Source organism: Mobula hypostoma, chromosome 23, assembly GCF_963921235.1.
Source record: "Mobula hypostoma chromosome 23, sMobHyp1.1, whole genome shotgun sequence".
NCBI lineage: Eukaryota > Metazoa > Chordata > Chondrichthyes > Myliobatiformes > Myliobatidae > Mobula > Mobula hypostoma.
Genome location: NC_086119.1, coordinates 20,208,301 through 20,223,871, shown reverse-complemented (window position 1 = coordinate 20,223,871; position 15,571 = coordinate 20,208,301). Strand labels below are relative to the sequence as shown.

The window sequence follows — 15,571 nt, the reverse complement described above, 5'->3', positions numbered from 1 at the left end:
GATTGAGTTCAAGAGCCACAAGGTTATACTGTAGCTCTAGAAAACTCTTGTTAGATCACATATGCAGTATTGTGTTCAATTCTGGTCGCCTCATTATAGATGGATGTGGAAGCTTGAGAGAGTGCAGAGGAGATTTACTACGATGCTGCCTGAATTAGAGAGCTTGTCTTATGAGGTATTTAATAGAATGGAGAGTCAACATCTTTTTCCTAGGGTGGATATGGCTAGTATAAGAGGGCATAATTTTAAGGTGTTTGGAGGAAAGATTAGGGGGAGATGGCAGAGGTAGGATTTGTTTAAAAAATATAATACATAAAATGTACTGCCGAAGTGCTGGTCGAGGCGGATACATTAAGGAAATTTAAGATACTCTTGTATAGACACATGGATGAAAGAAAAATGGAGGGTTATGTAGGAGAGACAGATTGATCTTGGAATAAGTTAAAAGGTCAGCACAACATTGTGGACCAAGGGCTGTAATGTTCTATGTTCTAATAACAACTGGGAGCTATGAGACTGCTGCAATAACTCATTACATCCTTCACATGAAACAAATTGTCCATCCTTACATGACACGACATGTATTACAATGTAAACATTCTTAAATGCCTTCTAAAATGGTCTAGAAAGCCAGTCAGTTGAAGGCTATTAAATACTGCCCTAAAAGCAAACACCTTTAACAAATAAACATGATTTAACAAATAAAGTTAATCTACTCTGTAATTAATTTGGTCAAAGAACCTCAATTCACAACAACAATCCACAGTTGCAAATCTATTACTTATGAATAATACCTCTTTTTCCATAATACCAAGATGTTTCTTAATGAGTTTCTCCATCTCTGCAGCAAAACTGTTGCGCTGTGTTTCGAGCTCCTTATCAAGTCGCAGTCGATGCTCATCCATCTCTGCTTTTAGTTTGTTTTCCAGTGCCATTAGTTGCTTCTGATGCTGACGTCGCATGCGCTTGTAGCCAGACATCTGCTCTCGAAGCTCAGAATCTTGTTCATGCTCTTGAATTTGCCTTGTGACCTGTTCAACAGAATTACAAAGTAAGATTCCAACTTACAACCCGTGAACCTCTATGAAATCACTGATCACACTAAGATTCTACAGACTAACAAGAAATGTTGCCATGGCAGTAACCAGTATTTATTTTACACAAGTTTAAGATACAGTTATTAAGCCATAGATTTAGGTCGTAGGATTTGAAAAGTGGAAGCAGGGATGGGACATTCAGACCCTCGTAACTACTCTTTCATTCAATAAGATCACAACTGTCTTTGTCCAAGCGCCACTGTCCTACACTAAACCCATACAACCTAGATTCCTGTAATATGCAAAAAAACAATCCAATTGACTTCCATAAGTCACCCGCATAGTGAATTCTGAAAATTTGATACATATCAACTGCACATCCATTCTGCCAAGATCCTTAAGGATTTTCTATGTTTCAATGAACCTGTTTCAAAGAAGACCTCTCTGTCTTTGCCAGCTAAATCTTATAGGACAAACCAGGTATTTCACAAATCAGTTTGGTTAACCCATGCAGCACTCTAAAACAAATGTAGCATGCATGGGTAGGGCCTGGCCTGCACATACCATTCCAGATACAGTCTCACCCAGGCTCTGTATAAGCAAGCAAGATTTCTCTATACTTCTGTTCAAACCTCTTGCATTAAAGGAAATCACATCAACTGACTTTGTAATTGAGTGCTGAACTTTCAATAATTAATATATAAGGGTGTTCAGGCACCTCTGAAAACTAACAGCATTTTTTGTCTGCAACCTTTTAAAAACCCAATTTTCTAGCTTTTCTACCAAAGTGGATGACCTTACATTTTTCCACATTATATTCTATCTGCCATAACCTTGACCATTCACCTAGCATGATTGTATCCTGCAAAGCCACTCTGCATCTTCTTCACAGTCCACACTGCCACCCAGCTTAACATCTTCAAATATGGATATGCTGCACTGAATCTCCTCACACAAAGAAGTAGATCACGAAGAGCTGCACCCAAGCACTTACCACGAACATCTAACTTGAAAGTGACCCATTTATTCCTGCTATTTTCTGTACATTAACCAATCTTTTCCCCAAGCCTCAAGATAGTGTGTTCTAAATTTAAAGATTTAGGGAGGAGATTGCTGAGCCTCTGGCGATGATCTTTGCATCATCAATGGGTACAGGAGAGGTTCTGAAGGATTGGAGGGTTGTGGATGTTGTTCCATTATTCAAGAAAGGGAGTAGAGATGGCCCAGGAAATTATAGACCAGTGAGTCTTACCTCAGTGGTTGGTAAGTTGATGGAGAAGATTCTGAAAGGCAGGATTTATGAACATTTGAAGAGGCATAATATGATTAGGAATAGTCAGCATGGCTTTGTCAAAGGTAGGTCATGCCTTACGAGCCTGTCTGAATTTTTTGAGAATGTGACTAAACACATTGATGAAGGTAGAGCAGTAGATGTAGTATATATGGATTTCAGCAAGGCATTTCACAAGGTAGCCCATGCAAGGCTTATTGAGAAAGTAAGGAGGCATGGGATCCAAGGGGAAATTGCTTTGTGGATCCAGAACTGGCCTGCCCACAGAAGGAAAAGAGTGGTTGTAGACGGGTCATATTCTGCATGGAGGTTGGTCACCAGTGGTGTGCTTCAGGGCTCTGATCTGGGACCCCTATTCGTGATTTTTATAAATAACTTGGATGAAGAAGTGGAGGGATGGGTTACAAAATTTGCTGATGACACAAAGGTTGGAGGTGTTGTGGATAGTGTGGAGGGCTGTCAATGGTTACAGCTGGACATTGAAAGGATGCAAAACTGGGCTGAGAAGTGGCAGATGGAGTTCAACCCAGATAAGTGTGAGGTGGTTCATTTTGGTAGGTCAAATATGATAACAGAATACAGTATTAATGGTAAGACTCTTGGCAGTGTGGAGGAACAGAGGGATCTTGGGGTCCACGTCCACATGACACTCAAAGCTTTTATGCAGGTTGACTCTTTGGTTAAGAAGGCATACGGTGCATTGGCCTTCATCAACTGTGGGATTGAGCTTAGGAGCCGAGAAGTAATGTTGCAGCTACATAGGACCCTGGTCAGACCCCACTTGGCGTACTGTGCTCAGTTCTAGTCGCCTCACTACAGGAAGGATATGGAAACCATAGAAAGGGTGCAGAGGAGATTTACAAGAATGTTGCCTAGATTGGGGAGCATGCCTTATGAGAATAGGTGGAGTGAACTTGGCCTTTTTTCCTTGGAACGACGGAGGATGACAGGTGACCAGGTAGAGGTGTATAAGATGATGAGAGGCATTGATCGTGTGGACAGTCAGAAGCTTTTTCCCAGGGCTGTAATGGCTAGCACAAGAGGGCACAGTTTTAAGGTGCTTGGAAGTAGGCACAGAGGAGAAGCAGAGAGTGGTGAATGCCTGGAATGGGCTGCCAGCGACGGTGGTGGAGGCGGATACAATATGGTCTCTTAAGAGACTCCTGGAAAGGTACATGGAGCTCAGAAAAATAGAGGGCTATGGGTAACCTTAGGTAATTTCTCATGTAATGACATGTTCGGCACAGCTTTGTGGGCCGAGGGGCCTGTATTGTGTTGTAGGTTTTTGATGTTTCAAGTCTATGTTTCTATCTTCTGTGTGGTACCTGAATAAAGGCCTTATGAAAATCCAAATGTACATTAACTGGCTCACTCTTGCCTATTCCACCAATTGCAACCTTAAATATTCTCCTTTCATAAATCCATGACTTTCTTTAATCCCATTTTTCACACGCCATTACCACTGTGCTAGAAACCAGGCTATAGGTCCTAATTTATTTTACTTTACTTTATTAAATAATGGGGTTACATTTTTGGAAGATGACCTCAAGATGAAGATCACCAGATCCAGGGAATTTACGGCCGATAATTTTTCCAAAATTATTTTCTTTAAACTAGTGTTCAATTATTTGATCTCATTTAACTATACAGATTTGAACACGGTTCAGATAGCAATACATGCTTCTGTTTTCCACTTGAATCCTACTCGTAACTAAGCAGAACTTCCTTCTTTATCCTATCTATTTTATTTCAGTGGCTGTTGTTGACATGGAAAGTGCCTTTCCTTCTAACTCTAAATTTCCTTACAGGCCTGAGGAGATGCTTTTAACCCTGGAACTAAGCAGGCAATAATTTTCATAACTTACATTCATGGATGCAGAGAATAGCATCTATCCCTCTTATCATCCCCTATTAACTCTCATCACTCATCACTCTTCATTTCCATAAATTGAATGGCCCTGTCTAACATTGTGCTTTGGTTAGTTCTGCCATCCATCTGGAAGTGCCCGTTCCTATCCAGTCATTTTTTCAGTTATATAAAAGACACAAAAGTTGAGGTTCCTGCAACGCTATTTTCTACATCCCTAAAGCTGCCTCACTTGTAATCATGCTCTTCTGTACCACTTAACTAAGTAATTATACTATCCAAAATCTAAGCTATCTGACTGCCACCTGTAAGTTAAAGGTCCAGCTAACTAACTGCTCCTTGATGCAATATAATAATTGAATCTCTGGCTCCAGCTCACCAGCCTTGAACAGAAGGTTCTTCAACTGTACACACTTACTGGGGATGTGATACTATAGAATCCAATGAATTTCATCACCTGCCACATACTCCAGCTGCAACACATTACCTACCGTGCCTAAGCGCCTTGCAATATGTAACTTAATCCATCTGAAACATTGCCCCCATCTCCAAATCCACATTATGTAGACAATGCACTCACAGAATGCTTAACTTTTAGTTGGCACTACAATTTTATATTTCTAAGTTTGACTTTCTGTCCACTTGGCTTCATTAATTAGTTTCATTTGGTAACCCAGTTAACTCATTTAACACCATAATTTAAAACTTTAAAACTTTAAGATTGTCGGAAATTAATTGTAAATCAATGCACAACTAATACATTTTTAAAATAAATATAAACTCAATCCCTTACTTTTCGTAGTCCATATTCTTGGACACTAGGCAAAAAATGGATACCTAATTTGCTACAAGTTCCCAGTTTAACCATTAAGATTTATCTCTTTGCATTAAATTACCTCTACTGCATTCTATTAAAAATTAATTTGGTGGGTAATTTAAAATTCTCAATTAGTAAAATTAATTCAAAGAATTGCGAGACAAGCAATTACACAGCAAACAAAACAGGATGTAGTGGTTATCCACTGACTTTTTAACTAGTTTTCTTAAATTGGGGAAGGAGTCCTTGGGATTCATCTTTTTGACTTGAAATTTCACACACACTTCTATTTGGATTGTACAATCTATTACCTTGTACAATCTATTACCCAATTTACAGAGATGCATCAATACTGATCAATCAGCTGCAGTGATAAATGTTATTCGTCTAACGTCTAACAAATTTTAATCATTTTTTCTCCAGATTATTTTAAAGGAAAGTTAGGTCTTTCTGAAAACAAAATATTTTGGCAAAATTAATTTACAAAAAAGCAAGTCGTAGGATGGGGTAAACTAAAGTGCATATTGGATGACTGTTTTTATGTGTATTTTGCTTTGAAATTAATTAAAATTCATCAATTTTTAAAAATGATTCAGGGAATTAGTCACTGAGAGTCATATATAGTAATACAGTGCATCTTTCTTTCTGCAGTACTACACAAAGCTTCAGAAACATTGTTTTCAAACCAGTTAAGTAATTTCAAATGTTCATTGTGAACCTTGCGAAGTGGTCAGATATAAAAGTCAGTGATTCAGAATAATCCCTATAAGGAATTTGCGAGATATAAAGGTCACATAAATTGAGCAAGGAGGACAAGCAGCTTTTTTCTTTTGCTCTAAAAAGTGAGTTGTATTTTGAAGCCAAAGTCTGTTTTATTGTAAATTTAGAAAAACCAAGGAGGTGAAGAAAAAAGAAATCAAGTGAAATCATTCCAGACTCCTTATTCTGTTCCTGGTAACTGCTCCACAGCACATCTCTCCACAGCAAATAACTGCTGTGGAGGGATACGGAATGACTTAACTGCATGCATTGCTGTGTGCAAATTTGCCTGCATGTGTCTCTGTACATGTACGTAGCAGAAATTGGATCACTGAGTATTTCAGAATGATCTAGGTATAATTCCTTATCACATCACCTAATAAACAAAGAAAAAAGCCATGAGATAATAAAGACAAGTCAGAATTGTTAAGGAAGAGAGTGTACAGAGAGAAACAGCACCATCATGTTAACAGTGATATACACAGTAGTTATACTCACCCCAAAATTACTATATGCACCAGAAATAAGTGGGACATAGGATCACAATAATAAATAAACACACACACATATACATACGTATACACACACAATGCATGAATGCATGACTTCCCTGACTTTGAATGAGACAAATCCACTTGAAACCCCTCCTAATGTTGCACCTTTCCCATAAAATCCGCTGTACCTGAAGGTTATATTGTTCTTTGAAAACTTGTATGCAGTATCATCCATGAATGTTCAATGAATACTTTATCAAAACCTTGTATTTAGATTGCGCATCTAACCATGTGTCAAATTCCTTTCATACTGGTCAACAGGTGGTGCTGTGGAGTGGGGTTTTTCGAATCTTTCCATTTTGCTTTGTTAAATCAGCCATGGCATTTACTATAGATCTAAGCCTTTCAAATCTGCCCAGTAAGGAATTTCCAAAACAAGCTTAATAATAGAGTAATTCCTTCTAGGTTTCACCCTCTGCTTTATCCATTACATCACCAAGCTATTCCAATCTCGTGCATTATTACTTTGGCAAATAACATAAACGGAAAATTACTTAATGCTTCCTAAAAGGACATGCAGAGAAGAGCAATGAATACCAAACCCATCACAATGCACCCACTTCCTTCTCAATTTACCAGGTTAGTCAAAATTCAGTTATATTAGTACAACCATGCTTTTCTACAGGAGAAACTTTATATACCATGGCTAGCCTTTAGCTAAAAATACTCACCAAGGAAGCTGTACGAATTGTGGCAAAGTGTTCACGATTCCGGTAATGTGATTTATGCCGTGAAACTGGGGGTGGTGACTGCGGTTCTGAGCACCTTGGTCTGTGCTCAACCTCTTCACCATAGTGATCGTGATCCTGCAAGTCAAATGTGAAAAATAAGGATCAAACATACAAAAGTTGGTTTTGAACTAAGTGCTTTTTCAAAAAGACCTTCAAACTCATCTCTTAATGCCCATTCTTGCTCAGGCCAAGCAGTGAAAAATTAGCTCATCTATATATAGAAGTGCCCATGAAACAGATCTGCAAATGAGGGATACATAATGGACTGATCAGCCAGATGTGCAATATTGAAAGGTAAGGTATTAATACAATTTTCCTGAAAGATAGTGTTTAAGATTACCTTCAAAAGGATTACTTTGGTGGAGAAAATAGATAATTACAAGATATCTGTCACTTGCGGCAACAAAGGCTGATGTGATACAGGTGTCCCCCGTTTTTCGAACGTTCGCTTTATGACACCTCGCCGTTACGAAAGACCTACATTAGTTACCTATTTTCGCTAACAGAAGGTGTTTTCACTGTTACGAAAAAGGTAGCGCGCCCCGAGCAGCCAAGCTCCTCCCCCGGAACTGCATTCTAGCGGCATTGCTTAAACACGTGCCCGTGAGCATCTGTGCTTTATGTCGATTTATTTTGAGCATCCGTCAGCAAGATGGGTTTTAAGGTATCGGAAAAGCCTAAAAGTGCTTGTAAGGGTGTTACACTTAGCGCAAAACTAGACATAATTAAGCGTTTCGATCGTGGTGAATCAACTAAAGACAAAGTGAGTTTGCCTTGTGGAAGTTGACGAAGATTATGTTGAAGAGGTTTTGGCATCCCATGACCAAGAACTGATGCAATTGGAAGAGGAAAGGAAAACAATCCAAACCGAATGCAGTAGCGAACGGACCGAAAGTGAAGTCGTCCAGGAACTGAACGTGAAGCAACTGCATGAGATTTTCACTGCAAAGATTGCAGAAAAGTACGACTTTGATTTTGAAAAAGTACGTAGGTTTAGGGCATATTTGCAGGATGGTTTGAGTGCTTACAAAGAACTGTGTGATAGAAAAATGCGTGAGGCTAAGCAATCAAGCATACTGTCGTTTTTCAAGCCTTCCACATCAGCCACAGCAGATGACGAACCTCGACCTTCAACATCGAGGCAGGCAGACACAGAAGAAGATGACCTGCCTGCCCTGATGGAAACAGACGACGATGAGATGACACTCCAGTGTCTCACCACCCCAGTGGTCCCAACCTCCAGGCCGCGGACTGATACCAGGCCACGAAGAATGCAGGGGTGCAGTGGTGGCCGGGGCGCACCCAGCACATCTTTAAGAAAAAAAAAAGCCGAAATAAAGAAGCTAATTAATTAGGTGCCGCCCGGCACGTAAATGTTGGCCCAGATCAGAGGCCAACACCTAATGACAAGCCAAACTAGTTTTCCAAGCAGCCACAAGATGGAGCACCATCAGTGAAATGAAGAAAGATTAATGAGCAGCAATCCCAGTTCACATATATGGTGCCTCAAAACCAATTACCAAGACACCATTGATATGAAGCCTATCCATTCCTGCCTCACTGAGTGAAGAAGCTACACTGTGCAATCAGCAATCTTTATATATTGAGCATTAGGATAGATAAGTCACCAGGGCTGGACAGAATATACCCAGGAACTACAAAACGCGAGGCGAGAGGTTTCTGGGGCATTGATGATGATCTTTGTGTCCTCTTTGGCCAAATAAGATGTATCACAGGTTGTACACTGTTCAAGAAAAACATTAGGGATAATCCTGGAGATTACTAACCATTGAGTCTTAATTTGAAAGGTTTCTTGGGGAGAGATTTAAAGTATTTGAGGAAGCATAACCTTATTAGGGATTATCAGCATGGACTTGTGAAAAGGTTGTGCTTCATGAGCCTGATAGAATTTTTGAAGGTGATAAAACAAGTTGGTGTTAGAGCAGTGGATGTAGTGTGTATGGATTTTAAGGCATGTGACATGGTAGGCTCATCCAGAAAGTCATGAGGCATGAGATCCATGCATAGATTCAAATCTGGTTTTCCCACAGAAGGCAGATGGAGCATACTCTGCCTGGAGGTTAGTGACTAATGCTATTCCATAAGAATCTGTTCTACAACCGCTACTCTGGGATTTTTATAAATGCTTTGGATGAGGAAGTGGTAGGAAGGATGAGTAAGTTTGCAAATGACATGAAGATTGGTGAGGTTGGGAAAACAGTGTGAAAATTGGATATAGATATGAAGATCCAGAGATGGGCAGAAGTGTGGTAGATGCATTCAATCTGGAAAAGTGCGAAGTAGCACACTTTAGATGATTGAACTTGAGTACAAAGTTAATGACAGTATAGTTAACAGTGTAAAGGACAGTGGGATCTTGGGCTCCGGGTCCACAGGTCACTCCAAGTTGCCAACAGGATAGTAAAGAAGGTGCATGGCATGTTGGCCTTCATTAGTCAGGGGATTGAGTTCAAAAGCAGCAAGATTATGTTGTAGCTCTATAAAACCCATTATCAGGAAAGTTGCAGGTACAGTGTTAATTTACCAAGATGCTGCCTGATATACAAAACATGTCTTATGAGGGAAGGAGTTACAGGCTGAGGCTTTTCTCTTTGAAATGAAGGAGGATGAGAGGTGATTTCAAAGAAGCATTTAAAGATTAAAGATTATGAGAGGCGTATATTGAATAGACAGCCAGCACCTTTCTCCCAGGTTGGTAATATTCAATACCACAGGATATCTGCTTACAGTGGGTGGAGTGGAGTTTAGGGGAGATGTCAGAGGTAGTGTTTTTTTTAAAAAAAGTGATAGGTAATACACACAAAATGTTGGAGGAACTCAGCAAGGCCAGGCAGCATCCATGGAAAAGAGTAAGCAGTCAGATTTCGAGTTGAGACCTTTCATCAGGTTTCAGCATAGATGCTGCCTGGCCTGCTGAGTTCTTCCAGCATTTTGTGTGTATTACTTGGATTTCAAGCATCCATAGGTTTTCTCTTGTTTGTGACAAACTGGTAGGAGCATTGAACGCATTGCCGGGGGTGGTGGTAGAGACTGCTACAAAAGGGACATTTAAGAGACTCTTAGATGGGCACTGAATGTAAGAAAATAGAGGGCTACAGGCAGTGTAGGAGGGAAGGGTTAGCTTGATCATGAAGAAGGTTTATAAAGGACAGGACTACAGTGTGGGCCAAAGGGCCTGCACTGTGTTATACTGCTCCACGTTCTATTCTAAAGCAGTTTACATGGGCAGAAACCCAAGAAAATAAAAGAACCAACAAAAGACCAAAGTTAAAGACAGTGAGAATGAAAAGATGGAGGCATGAGGAAATTCTGGAAAAGGCGAGGAGGAATAAAACCTATAATCATCAAAAAGCAGAAGATGGTTGCAGAAATCTGCAGAAATAAGGTGGAAGATGATGGAGCAATTCACTTATTGAACAAACCACTAATAAACCCTTCTCTGGATACATTTCTTCAGCCATGCAGAGGTTAGAACGTGGAATTTGCTACCACAAAAAGAGATGAAACAAATAGCATACAAAGAGAAGCTAGATAAAGAAATGGGAGAAAGGAAAAGATTATGCTGATGTGCTCCAATGGATGGTTGCAAGAATTCTGAATTCGCACACATCAGGAATGACTGATATTCAATAGATACAAAGCAGATACAGGCAATGTAATTCACACAATACCGGGTACAAAATACCTTGTAATTATATGGCATTCCTCACATTAAAATAAGAGTAATCAGAGCAACACAAAAGACTGATCCTGGTTCTGAGAAAAGATAGGTTGGAATGAGAGGATGGACAAGAAGAAGAAATAGCTTTTTAAATTATTTTGCAAAAAAAATGTCACAGAGATACGGTTTGCAAGTTCAAAAACAAAGAGTGCCAACTGCAATAAAAGCAACAACTGATGGTCCAATCAGAATAGGTTCACAGAACATGCTGCTGCCAAGAACAGTGAAGGATTCAGAGACGGATAAATGGAGGTAAAGGGAGATGGTTTCATTAGCAGACGACTAGAGGAACAGGGTGCAGAGATATAAAACTTCAGGGAAAACATACAAAGGAGGTTTTTTTTTAAGTGCAAAAGAATTCGGAACTCAGATTTATATTTAATCATATAATTATAATTGAGAGTGAGCAACTGGCAGAGTCACATGAAAACTGATTACTCTACTTAAAGTTCAAAGTAAATTTGTTATCAAAGGACTGTACATATATGTCACCATATACAACCCTGAGGTTCATTTGCTTGAGGGCAATCAGTGTAACTACAAGAAACACAATAGAAGTCATGAAAGACTGCACCCAACTGGACAGACAAACAACAAATGTGCAAGACACAACAATCTGCGTAAATACAAAAGGAAACAAATAAATAAACATATAAGCAATAAATATCAAAAACATGAGATGAAGAGTCCTTGAAAGCAAGCCTAGAGGCTCTGGGAACAGTGCAGTGACGTGGTGAGTGAAGTTGAGTGAAGTTACCTGCTCTGGTTCAAGAGCCTAACAGCTGAGGGATAACAACTGCTTCTGAACCTGGTGGTGTGGGTATTGAAGCTTCTGTACCTTCTTCTTGATGGCAGCAGTGAGAAGAAAGCATCACCCGAATGGTGAGAGTCCTCGATGATGTATGCTGCTTTCCTGCTACATCACCCTGTGTAGGTATGCTTAATGGTGGGGAAGGCTTCAAATGTGATGAACTATGCCATGTCCACTATTTCTTACAGGTTTTCCCATACAAGAACATTGGCATTTCTGTACAAGCGCAGTGGTGTTTCCATACCAAGCCATAATGCAATCAATCAATGTACTCTTCACCACATATCTATAAAAGTTGTTAAAGATTTAGACAATATGCTGAATCCACAAATTTCTGAGAAAGTAGAGGTGCTGCTGTAATGGCACTTACGCAAGAGCCCAGGACAGATCCTCTGAAATAATAACATCAAGGAATTTGAAGTTGCTGACCCTCTCCACCTCTGATCCCTTAATGAGGACTGGCACATGGACTTCTGGTTTCCAGAAACAACCTCTTCCTGAAGTCAATAATCACCTCCTTGGATTGCTGACACTGAGTGAGAGGTTGCTGTTATGGCACCACTCAGCCAATTTTTCAATCTCCCTCCTACGTGCTGCTTTGTCACCAACTTTGATTGGGCCAACAGTGGCGTCGTTGTCCGCTGTGCTTAGCTTCATAATCACAAGTATAAAGTGACTAGAGCAGGGGCTAAGCACACAGCCTTGGGCTGAGGGAGATTGTGGAGGAGATGTTTCTGTCAATCTGAACTGATTGGGGTCTGCAAGTGAGGAAATAGAGGATCTAATTGCACAAGGAGATATTGAGGTTTAGGACTTGGCGTCAAGTCTACTGGGAACTAACAGTGTCAATGGGTCAATTAGTTTCCTCCTGTTTTACAATTTTTAAATTTAAGAGGAATGTATGCAAACTAAATTTGCATTCCCTGTATTGAAAAGGTTGAAGGGCAAGTTGAGAGGAATCTTCAAGATATTAGACTAGATTGATACAACAGATAAAAGAACAATATGCTCACTGAATGGGTGGTCTAAAACAAAAATTAGAACCAGGTCATTCAGGAGTAATAGTATTAAATACTTTTACAAGAGAACAAAAGAACTTTTAAGCCTTTTCCACAAATGGTAATACTTGGGTCAAATTTGGTTGTTAAATCCAAAAATGACAGAAAATTGTTTTTTTTAATATATAACAATAGGCTTTAAGGCATTGAGCAGAAAAGGCAAGTATTTGAACATAGGCCACAAGCAAGCTGTGATTTCATTAAGTAACAGAAATAGCTTGAGGGACTAGACTTTGGGAAACATTAGAGCAATTAGCTGAAAATTACTGAGAGGCAAAATAACAAAATCATTAAAAAGAAAATCAAAAGCAAAAAACTTCATAAAGGATAGGACAAAGGATAAAAACAACCAATTCATTCTGAGTTAGAAGACAAGTGGCAGAATGGATAGCAGGTTGGCAGCAAGATAGAAAGCAGAATACAGGGTGAAGGGTAGCAATCAGCCTGACAGGAAATAAAAGCGGTTCCAAAATAATCAAAGCTGCTAACAATTTATACCAATAATTTAGAAGCTTTGTGTCAAAAGTGTGATTACTAGATTTGAAGCTGTTCAGTTAATACTGAGAAGGCTCAAATTATAAGGTAATATTAATAAAATTGCAGAATTAGCAAAGAAAAATCTTAACTGAGAAATGAGGTATAACATTTGGGTTGGAAAATTTTGAATGCATTGCTTGCAGGAATCTAAATAGAGTCCAGAAGCAAAGTTAGAGACAAATCAGTTTAATAAGAAAATATTAAAAACACAAATGAACCACTTGGTTTACTTCTAGAGGGACATGTTCTTGAAGTACTGGATACAACTCTTGTATTGTAAGCTTACGAGGATGATACCGTAGTGCGAAGTAATACTATGTATCAGGAAGAACAGACACTTGCATGTGTACATTGGTGAGGGTTATGAAGCAGTATTTCTTAAAGAAAAAGAAAAAATAACAATATTGATTCTTGAATTCATGAAAGACTTTGATAAAATAACCAAAGCTTCAATCTATTCATGGCCAAAAACAGAACAAGGAATTATCAACATAATATAAGGCACCATCAAACCAAATATAACAGCAATATAACCAAATATAAAAGTCAGGTTGCTGTTTACTGATTACAGCTCAGCATTCAACATTACAAATCACGAAGCTTCAAAACCCGGGCTTCTATACCTCCATTTGCAACTGGGTCCCTGACTTCCTCATCAGACCACAGTCAGTGCGGATCATGAAAGCCATCTTCTTCTCACTAACGATCAACACAGGGACACCTCAATTATGTGTGGTTAACCCAGTGCAAAACTTTCTCTACACTCATGACATTGTGGCTAGGCACAGCTCAAACACCACCTATAAATTTGTCTCTGACACCACTGTTGGCAGATTCTCAGATGGTGACGAGGAGGCATACAGGAGCAAGAGAGGTCTGCTATTTTATGCATGCTGTTACAGTAAAAGCTTTGCACTCAATGTCAGCAAGAACAAGGAATTAACTGTGGACTTGGAAGTGTATAGGATGATACAAGGCACTGGCAAGAGTAGACAGCCAGCACCATTTTCCCAGGGCAGAAATAGTTAATACAAAAAGGCAATAATTTTAAGATGATTAAAATATAGGGGGGAGGGATGCCAGAGGTAGGTTGTATCAGACAGTGTGGGGAACAGGCTGTCAGGGGTGGTGGTGGAGGCAGACACATAAGGGACATTTAACAGACTCTTCAATATATAGAAAATTAAAGGGCTACATGGGCGAGGAGCATTAGATTGATCTTGGAAAGGTTAAAATGTTGGCACATCCTGGGCTGAAGGGCCTGTATAGTGCTGTACTGCACCATGTTCTATGTACAGTGGAGAGCATACTGACGAGTTGCATCACTGCCTGATATGTAGACTCCACATCAGGAAATTCATCTGGACCAGCTATGTAAATATCATGGCTACAAGAACAATTCAGAGCCTAGGTACGATTCAGTAAGTGACTCACCTTCTGGCATCCCAAACCATTTCCACCATAAAAGGATCACGATGGATCCAAGTTTCATTTGCTTGAAAATTACTGTAGCTTTAACAGCACAGTGACATCACAGCTCCACTGACCTGGACTTAATCTTGACCCTAGGTGCTTTATCTGAGTGGAGTCTGCACGATCTTCTTGAAACTGTGTTGATTTCTCTGGGTTTCTCTGGTTTCCTCACTCATGCCATAGGTGTGCAGGTTAGTACATTAATTGACTATTATAAATTACCTTAATGTAGAATCGTGACGGGAGAATTTTTTTTAAGGGAGGAGTTAATGGGGATGCAAGAGGAAAAACTGAATCAGTGTAGATGGATGCTTGATAATTATGCATAGAGGGCGAAAGGGCTATTTCAGGCTGCACACCTATAACTCTCACATAGCTGTCTGCTTAGCTTATACTATAACAATAATCCATACCTTCCAGTACCAGTGCAGATTGGGGATAATGTATACTAGCTACAAATGCAATGCATATTATCTACATAATTATTTGCTTAGGCTGTTCTATCAACAACTCCTAAAACTGTGACCCCTACCACCAAAAAGGACGAGGGCAGTAGATGCAGCTCACCGCCAAATTGTTAAAGGCAATTAGGGAGGGGTAACAAATGCTGTCCTTGTTACAACCCAAAAAAAAGTAAAAGCACCTGCTTTTCTTCTGCTCGATAAATTAAACCAATGCCTGTCTATTCCATCAAAGATTTCTAATAATATTTTAAAGAATCACTCTAGGTCATTTTCTTAATATTCTTGATTAGAGAAGAGCCCCCGTTCCAATACCCAACCTCTCAGGTCTAATTTTCCTGATGGGCCCACACCCAGAATTTGGCTTCACTTGAACAAAATGTTAGTTTTAGTGAAATGCAGCGTAAAGTTATGCAAATTATAGTTACAGATC

The 15,571-nt window shown here is 39.5% G+C and overlaps 1 protein-coding gene across 4 annotated transcripts in view; it reads right to left on the bottom strand.

The window, feature by feature from the left end:
- The window catches only part of taok1a (TAO kinase 1a), a 168,514-nt gene that overhangs the window by 27,507 nt on the left and 125,436 nt on the right, over positions 1-15,571 (bottom strand). For all 4 annotated transcript variants that reach the window (XM_063031540.1, XM_063031541.1, XM_063031543.1 and 1 more), the window contains exons 13-14: positions 6,997-7,131; positions 795-1,031 (exon numbers count right to left, since the gene is read on the bottom strand). In XM_063031540.1, the coding sequence (XP_062887610.1) occupies positions 795-1,031; positions 6,997-7,131 (372 nt within the window). The remainder of the gene's footprint in view (positions 1-794; positions 1,032-6,996; positions 7,132-15,571) is intronic.